Below are 12630 nucleotides of genomic sequence, written 5' to 3' on the forward strand. Positions count from 1 at the left end.
TCTACATCATCTTTCTAGCGTTTGTGTATGTGGTTACAGTAGTGTGCAATATTTTATTGGTGTACATAATTGCCGTTGACCGCAGATTACACACTCCAAAGTTTTTGGCTGTTGGCAACCTCGCAGTCATTGATATAATGTTGAACACGAGCACTATTCCCGGCATGATTAAGACTTTCCTCATTAAGAACAACTTTATTCCATTCAACCAATGTCTCCTACAAATGTATTTCCACTATGCTTTTGCAGCTCTGGAGTCATATGCGCTTGCTGTACTTGCCTATGACAGGTTCATTGCAATATGTTTCCCTCTGCGTCAGAACCTATTCAACACACTACTCATCATGTCTTGTATTATAGGCGTGACTTGGATGTACTGTGCAGGATTACTGGCTTATAGCACGGCAATCATGACTCGACTGTCTTTTTGCAATTCTGTCAGAGTGTTCAGTTATTTCTGTGACTATGCACCTGTGTTTAGACTCGCCTGTAATGATTACACAATGCAGTGGTTTGCAGCTTCTTTTCTCACTGTTTTGCTGCTTGGAGGACCCTTTATTTTCATTCTCCTGTCTTATGTCACCATCCTGGTGACAGTGTTCAGGATGAAATCATTGGATAGTCGAGTGAAAGCTCTGGCCACATGTGTTGAACATATCATCCTGGTTGCTGTATTTTATATTCCTCTTCTTGTCATTTTCATGATTGGATTTTATCTGCGGCTTATTGATCCAGACCAGCGTGTGCTGAGCCTGTCACTGGCCTCTTGCCTCCCACCCTGCATCAATCCTATTGTATATTCTTTGAAAACTAAAGAGATAAAAGTCAGAGTCCTGGCGTTCGTCAGGAAAAAAAAATTGGCACACAAACTACATGCCAACAAAAAAAAGTTGGAAGATAAGTTGGAGGTTAATGAAACACAGCAGTAACCTAGGACCAGTATGTTAGAGGCTGAACTGTATATAATCTTATCATTTCTGTCAACAGAAAGGTGCCGGATGGGCACTAGTTTGGTTTAACCAGGAGGTCATCAGTGTCAAGAAGTCTATAAACAGGGTATGGTGCTCCAAATCACACAATGTTGCAATTATGTGAAATATACTAATGCATATCCCTCCATATCCATAACTAAAGGCCTTTTCATTTTACCGCCTTTATGTAACATCTAGCTGTAGCTACATGATACATGAAAGTGTTAAAAAAAACTGTTGTTTTCCTATATATGTAACTTTTTTACAGACATTATATTCATTCTGAATATCCTGATCATTCTGGGCCAATGTGATATAACTGTAAATAAATCATTGTGGTGACCAGTAATATTTTACACACTGACTGAAATACATACAGGCCTATGTGCTCTGGTCAGTTCTGTTGGGCAGCTCATACAAAGGTGGATGGTTATGTCAAAAATTCAAATACATAACTTTGGAGTAGCTGACTGAGAAAAATAACATGATAAAGTAGTGTAGCTCCACTGGGGACTCTTGACGCCCTGTTGCTCGTCACACCCCACTGAAGATGGTTTTGGCCACAGACACTTAAGGAAAACTCCCATTGTATAGAGTTCAGAGCAAATAATGATATATATTTAAGGACCTGCTGTGCGATGCCATGAAGGAGTGCATTACTGAACATCAGGAGTGATGCGTGTGTCAGAGACAAGCTCGGACTTTCAAAGACTGCATGATGAATTTCCACGACTCACAGAAAGAACAGACACTTTCCCTGCTGGCTAGATGACCTGTCAGGAGATAACCCTGAGACACCGAGGCTTTAAGTTTCCCCTTTGACATTCTTCTCTTTTTACATCCAGCATGATAAAGATATTTCTCATTAAAGACAACGTTATCCATTTCAACCTATGTTTTGTGCAAAAGTATGTATATTATACATTTGTATCAATGCCGGCACATGCACTTGCTCTACTTGCGTATTGGTAACCAATAAAATGTTGAGTTTAATTGGTGAATTGAAGTTAGCTATTGTCAGACATCTAAGAAGGAAGTTGGCTAAGTGGAAAGTCCAAGGCTACTGGTCCATCTCTTGCTGTCCTGGAAAGTTAGTGTATTTTAAATGAAATGTAAGCGTCACAAATAGTTATTGTAAATTTCCACCTATTTCCTTCAAGTTTTTAATTGTTTTTAATCTTAATAGGAGCAACTGAGATTAATTAGTCTGAGGTTCAAACAGTAGAAAGTTTATTTGTTACAAACAAGGTCATTGACAAGAATTCTCTGGTGATGGCATCACAAATTGAGCTCATTAGACTCATGTTGTTTTGGCTCACAGTGGCTTGTTTAATGATAAATGCATCCTCAGGGAACATTATTTCATCATATTACACTGTTTACTTCGTGCAAACCAAGTTCTCCAAGATTTGATAAGTTGTTCTAATTTTATATAGTGTCTCGTTAACATATTGGAAGAGTAAATTTGTATAAACCTAAATTAAAAATATGATTATTCCTCCTCTGAGTTTCATGTGACCAAGCAGACATGTCCAAATCAATCAGTGACTGAACTGTGGACTTAGTAGTGCTCTTGGACTGGACTGGATGACCAAAGTTGAATGGATCACAGGTGTTTACAACAGTCTGACTTTGAAGAAGATCTGTTCAAGTGTCTCAGGCATTAGATCCTTATTCAAAACAATAATTCGATGTTAGTTTTGAGTGCATAATAAATTTAATCATAATAAGCTACAGCCCTGCTCTCGATGGATCAATTCAATATCATTATAAGGTTTTCACATCCTCAGTATCAGTATGAAGCTTTATCTCTGGAGATCAATGAGGAAAGTATATCTTCCACTGTCAAAGGGTCAGACGTGCAGCTATCTCCATGCTACTGCTGGAGTCAGCATCACTCAGGATTGATGTTAACCTGGTAATGATGTAAGTTTAGTTTACTGACTTTTATCACATTTACACATTTGAGCTGAGAATGTATTCTAAACACTGAATGTAATCATTGTGATGGCATAAATGTGATGCAAATGCAGCCTTTAGAGTTCAATGTGTATAATGTGATATGATTTCCCTGTTTGTCAGACTGAAGAGTTTTAACGCAGACGGCTTCCTCCAGCACGCAGTCTGTGGACTTCAACTATGTCTTTTCTCAGGACTGTTTTAAACGACTCCGTCATCATTCGTCCTCCAGGCTTCTATATCATTGGATTTCAGTCGTTTCCCTACATCAGTGTCTACTTCATCTTTCTAGCGTTTGTGTATGTGGTTACAGTGCTGTTCAATTGTTTGGTGATCTGTGTAATTGCCTTTAATCATCGTTTACACACTCCAAAATTTTGGGCTGTTGTCAACCTCGCAGTAATTGATGTTACCTTAAATACGTGTACTATTCCCAGCATGATAAAGATATTTCTCATTAAGGACAATTTCATTCCATTCAACTTGTGTTTGGTACAAATGTATGTATATTATACATTTGTGTCATTAGAGTCATATGCACTAGCTGTACTTGCGTATGACCGCTTGATCGCAATATGTTTCCCTCTGCGTCAAAACTCAGTCAACACACTGCGGAGCATGTCTTGTATTGTCGGCCTGACTTGGTCTTTTGCTCTGGGAGTAACAGCATTTACAACAGGTATAATAACTCGACTGTCTTTCTGCAATTCTCTCAGAGTGTTCAGTTACTTCTGTGACTATGCACCTGTGTTTAGACTCGCCTGTAATGATTACACAATGCAGTGGTTTGCAGCTTCTTTTCTCACTGTTTTGCTGCTTGGAGGACCCTTTATTTTCATTCTCCTGTCTTATGTCACCATCCTGGTGACAGTGTTCAGGATGAAATCATTGGATAGTCGAGTGAAAGCTCTGGCCACATGTGTTGAACATATCATCCTGGTTGCTGTATTTTACATTCCTCTCATTACCATTTTCATGATTGGATTTTATCTGCGGCTTATTGATCCAGACCAGCGTGTGCTGAGCCTGTCACTGGCCTCTTGCCTCCCACCCTGCATCAATCCTATTGTATATTCTTTGAAAACTAAAGAGATAAAAGTCAGAGTCCTGGCACTGCTAAGAAAAAATAAAATCGGCACAGACCACAAAAAAGGTTGCAAAACTTCAGGCCTTAACGTTTGTGTACTGCATCAAAAGCCAGTAGCCTGGGCTCTTTTCTTTCATTGATGTTGCTTTACACCGGTTTTGGTCATCTGGTCATTTTAATGAAGGTTATTCCACACAATGGGACAATTGCAGATGAGTTGGTGCAAATACATTTTAGACAAAGTTTTGTTACGGAAACAAGATCTTAAAGGCTCATATGCTCCTCACAGACCACTTTTGAACTGACTTTGCTGAAGAACAGCATCTTTGCTCATGAGGTTTGAATTTATAATAATAATAATAACTTTATTTATATAGCACCTTTTTAAAACAGAGTTTACAAAGTGGTTTGACAAATGAATCAAAAGCAATGAGGGCCAAAATCAGGACAGACATACAGTAGAGATACAGAGGGAGGACAAACAATATGCTTCAATATAAACAAAGACTGTTAGAAGGAGCAGATGCCGTAAAATTAATTCAACCCGATAAAGGCAGTTGTTTCTGCAGGTCCGTGTTCAAATATGTGACTTTTCTTCAGGTGTTTTGTGTACCTTCTAAGATGCACTGGTCAGGAAAAAACTGGCACACAACAAACATAGCCAGAGGCTGAACTGTGTATAATCTTATCATTTCTGTCAACAGAAAGGTGCCAGATTGGCACTATTTGGTTTAACCAGGAGGTTATCAGTGTCAAGAAGGCTATAAACAGGGTATGGCTCCAAACCATACAATTATTAATTATAACTTTAACATGATTCAAATAAAAGTTGCAATTAGGTGAAATACACTTATGCATATCCATTCTTGTGGCTATGGTGAGTCAATTGAACGAACTCAAGGCCTTAAAATTGATAAATGTATAATTTGATGCATTCATTTTACTACCTTTGTGTAATATGTTGAAAAAAACTGTTCAAATTGTCTGTGCCTTTTGTTTTCCTATATATCTGACTTTTTTACAGACATTATATTTATTCTGAATATCCTGTTCATTGTGCGCCAATGTGATGTCACTGTAAATAAAACATTATAAAAATAAATGATTTTGTTCATCAGTAATACTTTACACACTGATTGCACTGCACACAGGCCTATGTGCTCTGGCCTTTCTTGTCCAGTTTCTCATAGAAAGGATTATGTAAACATTCAAATAAATAATTTTGGAGTAGCCGACTGGCATGTACCATATGCCCCTGTGACCTCCCACTACACGTTTAAAGAACCTATCACACTAAAAGCTTAACTGTTGGAATTATAATGTTTCGGAGTACCAGGATGTAGAAACTCTGAAGCTTTATTGATTAAACTACTCTAAAGGGTCTGGAAGCTGCTATGCAAAAAGCAGTGCACTACCATGAACATGAAATACAAATGTGAAAATGTTGTTAGTACCCTCATCAGAGAGATCTTTTACAACTGTTCATTTTTCACTTGCACACCCTGTTGAACAAAATAATGCAAATAAGAATTTTAATGTAATGAAAACTGTACATTTAACTGTAGTCATAAAGTTCTAGTCACTAATGCAAAATGAGTCGAAGAATGATGTGTTGAGTATAAATGGTGAATGGAAGTTAGTTATTGTAAGAAGGAAACTGGCAAAGTGGAAAGTCCAAGGCTATTGGTGCTTCTCTTGCCATTTCCTTCAAGTTTTTAATTGTTTTTATTCTTAGTAGGTGCAACTGTGATTAATTAGTCTGAAGTTCAAACAGTAAAAGGTTTATTTGTTAGAAACAAGGTCATTAACCAAAATTCTCTGGTGATGGCATCACAAATTGAGCTCATTAGAATCATGCTGTTTTGGCTCACAGTGGCTTGTTTAATGATAAATGCGTCCTCAGGGAACATTATGCTTATATATATATATATATATATATATATATAAGCAAAATAATTCTTCCTCCTCTGAGTTTCATGTGACCAAGAAGAAAGATCTAGATCACTCAGTGACTGAACTGTGGCCATCCTGATTTCTTCATTTAGTCACCAAGGGTCAGAGAGGTCATGCTCATTAAGTTGGGAAAACATAGTGCTGGACTGGACTCTGATCAATGCATGGTTTGAAAAAGATCTGTTTGAGTTGTCTCAGGAAAACTGGCATATGTTTCCCTTTGCGTCAAAACTCAGTCAACACACTGCAGACCCAGACCAGCGTGTGCTGAGCCTGTCACTGGCCTCTTGCCTCCCACCCTGCATCAATCCTATTGTATATTCTTTGAAAACTCAAGAGATAAAAGTCAGACAGATCCAGACCAGACCCTTGGCATTAGTAAGAAAAAAAAAAAAAATTGGCACAGACCGCTAAAAGAGCAAACTTTGGAGAGTTGTTCAAATCAAACAAAAATTTAATCTGTAACTGTTTGTCTAGAGAGAAGAGCAAAATAAGGTAACATTTTAGGAAAGCCATGGTAGCCATAGAAACTGGCATTAGTTTCAAAATGATGACCCACATCATTGCAATTTCAAGCTTTGATAATTTATCCTCTGCCTTTCTACGGTTTTATGAAATTCCAATATTTCAGAATAAAATACCGTGACTATAAAAAAGGCTTTCACAGTAGGTCTCATTTAACATATAAACAAATTATTACTTCACTGTTTTTTCCTTTTGAAGGTGTAACACAATAAATGTCTGTACTTTTAAGGTTTGTGTGCTGTATTTCTTTTAAAAAATTTAATTCTTGCCTCATCATATGGCAATAACATATCTCATATATATTATACAGAGGTGCATTGCTATTTAAACATTTCAATACATCATTTTGGAATAGCTTATTCAGAAGATGGGTTTAGCAGGTCCTCATGTCCCTCTGAAGATGGTTTGAGCAGACCAATGAGTAGACCCCAGGAAGAGTAGTTGTTACCTTGGTAATGGCTAATGGGGATCCAAAAAAAAAAAAAAGATTTAATCATTATTTTGTGTAACATGCCAATGTCAGGTTGGAAGCAACTGTAGCAGCTGTACTCTTGTTATCCTATATGATTAAGGTAAAGTATGACACATTATACTGTGTACCATACTATAGTGAAGGACACAAGCCAGAGAATGGTAATATGATGAGTGCCTGCCCTCTAGTGGGTTTATGTGTATAGTGCAAGCTGTACCATGAGTGGCAGTCATTAATCTATGACAGCCCTACATGGTCTACTGCTACATTTAATTCACAGGTGCACTCACTGCCATACGAATGGGACAATCCATCAGTCTATTCCTCTGCGAAAGAATTAATATTACTATTTCACGTATATGATTTCATCCCCTGCCCAAATGTCTTCAATAAAGCAACACAATAACTGATAGTGTTGATATGAAAGACTCACAGTTATGAATGTTATGGATGCTTAAAATTCTAGCGCCTTGATGAACAAAATTGATGTGATAGGATAAAAAGCTATTAATAAGGGTGAATAAGGGGACAAACTTTAATCCCATTCTCAATAGCTTTAGCTGAAGGGACATCACATTAACTATATGATGTTTTTTTTAATAGAAAAATCAACCCATTGTCAGTACCTGGTATGAATAATCTCTATAAAACAACATAAAATACTGGCCTGGACTTCTAGGAGTTTGGGGGATGATGGATATTTGGGATGTACAGAAGAAGGCCCAACACTTTGTTTTTCTAGTTGTCCCATAAATCGACTAATATTTTTCAAGTTGTACCATGACGCAAAATAAATGCCCTCCCTGCAAGATGACCTGCTGAGAAGATAACAAGCTTGTTCATGCTATGTAGGTGTTTACTTGTGAATGTCAGTCTGTTCAGTCAATCAGTTTATTTTTAGCCCCAGCATCCCAAAACATCCTTCACTGAACTGAGAGTTTTAAAGCCTCAACACTGAGTAGATAACAATCTAAACAGAATCTCTGACTTTAGTTGTTGAGAATTGGATCATGATATCCTGACATCCTGTCCTACATCAGTGTACCTCACATTCTTCACCATGCTGTAGTTTTCTGCATTTAAACCCTACCATACCCTAACACCTTCGAGATCTAGGGTTTGAAATTTGAGATTTGAAATCAGCTTTTGTTGACTAAAAAGACAGAAGTGGTCAAATATGAGTTTTGAATCAATATGATACAGATCACAGCCACTATCAAAGCATTACTCCTCATTTTATTTGAATCAGTCATAACATATACAACCAAAATCCTCTTGTTCTCACAAATAGATAATGAGGAGGCAGAATATGCCATTCTGCTGCTTTTTTAAGGCACAAACTGACTGTACATACAGGGGACTAAAAGCTGAATAGTTACTGATATAACTGCTAATGCAAGTAGGAATAAAGCAGACATTGTGACACGGCAAGTCATTCTACCGTACCTCTGCTTCAGTTAGTATTTTGTAATACAGTAAAGTACAAGTACAAACCACTAGATGGTGCAAGCCTACCAGAACTGCCGACGCTTCCATCAAGTGCTTCTTTTGGTCACAACTGTTTACATCATGTAAACGTATCATTCATTAGTTTACCAAGCTTGACATTTGCAAAAACTCTGTTGTACCTATTGATATGGTTCCTTTTTCACCCTCAGGAAGTGAATTAAATACAAATGTATAATGTGATTACCCTCTTATACTGTCCAAAAGAAAAAAGAGCTGCATCTTTGCCTCCACTTAGTGATATTAGTGAAGACTAAATACACAATAAGCATAGGTCATAAAAAGATAATAAAAGAAAAATAAATCCTCTGCACAGATATCAAAGTCGCACTTTTGCACAGAAGTATAATATAGGAATACGTCAGACAGTATGGATTAATTAAAAAGGGTAAGATGTTTACACATGTTTTGAAAACGTTGGACACTCAATTGAATGAATTCTTCTCTCAAAACAGTCAAATAAGCTTCACAAAAGCTGGTAGTGGTAGTATTTGGACTGTTGCATGTTTCACTGTTTTATAACACTGGGTTCACCTTTCTTTCAAGAATCGTGTTTTGGTGACATAAATATTATTCATGCCACTTAGGATGATTAAATGTGTCACAGTGGGACTGTTAGCCTGTATATAAAATTTGGACCTTACATGAAACGGAGTTGATGTGTGATTATAATGATATAATGACATTTGAGATAATTAAAACCCAGTGTAATTCAGTGTATATTAGCAACATTTGGAAATCCCTCATTTCAAATTGCATGGGAGATTATAGCTAATGCAATACAATTAAACCATTGCCGTTGGTATTTAGATTTAGCAAAATACATTGAATTACACTCCTTCATGCGTCAATACAGTCGTGATGAAGTGTTCACCTTTTTGGATGAAGTAAAATTGCTAAGCCTATATCGTTTGCAAAGCTTCCTGATAGAGTTCAACACTTCCTCTGTCTTTAAAGAGTATACAATAGGGTTGAGCAAAGCTGGTATGGTATGTGTCAAAGAGGAGTTTATGATCCTTGCATTAGGATGGATGTAGGAGGCCACTGCAGCTATGTTGGTGCCCACAACTGGCAGAAAGAAAATAGCCACAAGGAACAGGTGAGAAGTACAAGTTTTCATTGCTTTGAGTCGTTCCTCTGTCGATGCAATCCTGCTCAGTGCTATGGAAATGCAAACATATGTGATTGCTATCAATATAAGTGGACAACAGAGTACTATGATAAAAGCAACATATGCCATTATGTTATTCAAAGACGAGTCATTACAGGCCAGACGATATACCGGTGCATGATCACAGAAAAAGCTTTTTACCACAACAGATCCACAGAAGGAAAGGCGATCAATAATTCCAACTGTAAATGCTACTAGACTTGATAAAAAAATCCATGTGAATAGCAGCATTGCAGCAATAGCTGGTTTCGTTACAATACTATGGTATCTTAAAGGGAAGCAAATTGCTATGAATCTGTCGTATGCCATAGTGACGAGTGTCCATGACTGCACACTTGCAAGGAGCAAAACAAAGAACATGTAACTTAAGCAAGCCTCATAAACAATATATCTCCTGTCAAACAAAAATGTGTCTAAGAGTTTTGGGATGAGAGCAGTGCTGCCACACAAATCTGTAAAAGCCAGGTTGAACACAATCATGTATTTAGGCGTATGAAGAGTCTTGATCATGTAGATAACTGAGAGGAGCAGGCCATTCCCAAGAACAGTCATGATAAAGACAAAACACAGAAAGACATAGTAATAAGTAACGTGAGGGATGTTGGAAAAACCACTGAGATAGAAATTTGCAGGATGAACAAATGTGGCATTGAATATGATAGCAGCTTTCTCTTCCAGGCCCATTATGAATATCTGTTTCCCTAAATGTGAAAAGAGAAAATAACTGAAATATATATATATAATAAAGGATGACACAGATGGTTGAAATAACTGCTGTAACCAAATTCACCTCAGACAATATCAAGTGTGCAGTGCACTAAAGTGAGTTCTGGGAGAGAGCCGTCGTTTATATTTTATCCCTTTCTTGTGGGACGGAAGAAATGCAGGTGTCTGTGTTACATGGTAATGAATTTGATAATTTACATCAATGTGTAATTGTCTCGTAGTTTACGTCATCGATGTTCTGATGCAATCAGCTGAGTTAAGTATAGTCACCAAGATACTGAATTGTCTGTTAATGGCACAGTGTAGAAACAGGACAAACTTAGGTACTGCAAGCTACAGCTAAGTATTAGTGGACCCTCGATGAGCGCAAGGCCATTACCCAGTGCAAATCTTGTCTATTTTTTTTTTTTTTGCAGTCTGATCGATGTTACATGTGTGCTGTATCACACTACAGAACTCAAATTTCTATTTACTTTGTTGAGTAAAAACGATTGAAACGGATTTTGATTTTAATCATGCATATTTTATCATATTTTGAATGTTTGTACCTTAGAGTTTTTAAATCTTCTGCTGTTTGGCAAGTGTTTGTCATGTTCTGACTAAATAGAACAGTTTAAAAACACACTTGACTGTCTGGTTTATTCAACTTTCACTCAGGAGTAAAAATCAGCCTTTAAACCTGAAAGACACAATGTGGCATTTATCGTGATAAATATCGATATCGACTGATATGGACATTTTTATTGTGATACCAGTTTTGGCCATATCGCCCAGCCCTAACGCCAACATAAATAGTTCCACAACTGGACTGGTACTGGACGGTATCTAAGCAACACAAACATTTTCCTGACCTGATGATGTCATATGAGCGCACCCATTTGGTGAAACCTGCAGCTGAGAATTAATATTTTTAAATGTTCTAAAAATGGGATGGTATATTGATCCATCTATTCTGATTTAAGTTGATTCAGGCATACTTAATGAGTCTGTATGAGATCTTTGAGCTATCAACATTATCAATGTGAAATTTTCCAAGATGTGAAAATAAATGTTAACAAAAACATGTACAGTTATTTCATTTCAAACTGTTATATGTAATATTTTAAAATGTTTTAATGTATACATCTATATGGTGAAGTACTGTAAAACAGCAGTCACTGGTGATGCTGTCGTTTTACCAAATGAACGGCTGTGTACAGTGAGAACATATCACATCTTTATATGTCAACTGCAACAGCAAAATACAACAAATTACAAGAAATCACATAACAGCCAAAACTTAAATGTAAAATTGTAATTTTTATTACCAAGAAGTTAATAGGGACAAATTGAGGTCATGCAATCATGCAATTGTAACGCTCTGTACGGTGTCAATGCAGCAGTGATAAAGTGTTCACCTTTTTGGATGAAGTAATATTGCTAAGCCTATATCGTTTGCAAAGCTTCCTGATAGAGTTCAACACTTCCTCTGTCTTTAAAGAGTATACAATAGGGTTGAGCAAAGCTGGTATGGTATGTGTCAAAGAGGAGTTTATCATCCTTGCATTAGGATGGATGTAGGAGGCCACTGCAGCTATATTGGTGCCCACAACTGGCAGAAAGAAAGCAGTTAATTTATCAATAGCTTATACTGCAGCATGTTTTATATATGTACTGCAGTTTACGGTAAAGAATCTGCAAATATAGCGCCTGTGAAAAAAGTGTAAATAAACAGTAATACACTGCTAATCCTTGATGAATATTATATTGTAAAGGTAGAAATTAACAGCTTTTTGCTGTATTAAAAACAAACTGTTTTGAGCTCCTTCACATAGGTTGATCTATCTTAACATAATTCATTCTGAAATAAAAAATTGTGCAATGTAATTTTATATACATAGATTTACACTCTGTTTTACTGTGCTGATGTAAAGAAAGAAGAATCAGTATATCACCTATTGTCTAGATAGATAGATAGACAGATAGATCGATAGATAGATACAAAAGGTCTTTTGTAGTCTTACAAATATCGAAACACAAAACATGTATTTTAATCTATTTCATAAACACTAGACAACACTAGTTATCAGTACATATAGTGTCTTGAGTAGGGATCGACCGATTATCGACCGATTATCGGCCGGGCCGATTATCGGCGCCGATATTCAGCATTTTGACGCATATCGGCATCGGCCTTTTTTAAAATTAGACAGCCGATAAGAGATCAATTTAAAACTGGGTTATTTTGGCTCTGATGCAGCCGCGCCTCTCTGTCTGCTGT

The 12630-nt window shown here is 37.0% G+C and overlaps 3 protein-coding genes across 3 annotated transcripts in view; 2 read left to right on the top strand and 1 right to left on the bottom strand.

Moving 5' to 3' along the window:
- The window catches only part of LOC111662660 (olfactory receptor 1M1-like), a 1668-nt gene extending 739 nt beyond the window's left edge, over positions 1–929 (top strand). Inside the window, exon 2 of the mRNA XM_023416595.2 lies at positions 40–929. Coding sequence (XP_023272363.1) covers positions 40–929 — 890 coding nt within the window. The remainder of the gene's footprint in view (positions 1–39) is intronic.
- Positions 930–3090: 2161 nt separating this feature from the next.
- On the top strand, positions 3091–4157 carry LOC111662661 (olfactory receptor 2AT4-like). The gene has a single exon (XM_023416596.2). It carries the CDS (start codon positions 3111–3113, stop codon positions 4155–4157), a length of 1047 nt encoding a protein of 348 aa, XP_023272364.1. The 5' UTR covers positions 3091–3110.
- A 5163-nt stretch (positions 4158–9320) lies between these two features.
- Positions 9321–10343, bottom strand: LOC111662662 (olfactory receptor 5K16-like). The gene has a single exon (XM_023416597.2). The coding sequence runs from the start codon at positions 10326–10328 to the stop codon at positions 9321–9323; it is 1008 nt and encodes a 335-aa protein (XP_023272365.1). The 5' UTR covers positions 10329–10343.
- Between the last annotated feature and the right edge of the window lie 2287 nt (positions 10344–12630).

This window comes from Seriola lalandi, unplaced genomic scaffold (genome assembly GCF_002814215.2).
Source record: "Seriola lalandi dorsalis isolate HSWRI2012SDOR001 ecotype SW California unplaced genomic scaffold, Sedor1 jcf7180002054567, whole genome shotgun sequence".
NCBI lineage: Eukaryota > Metazoa > Chordata > Actinopteri > Carangiformes > Carangidae > Seriola > Seriola lalandi.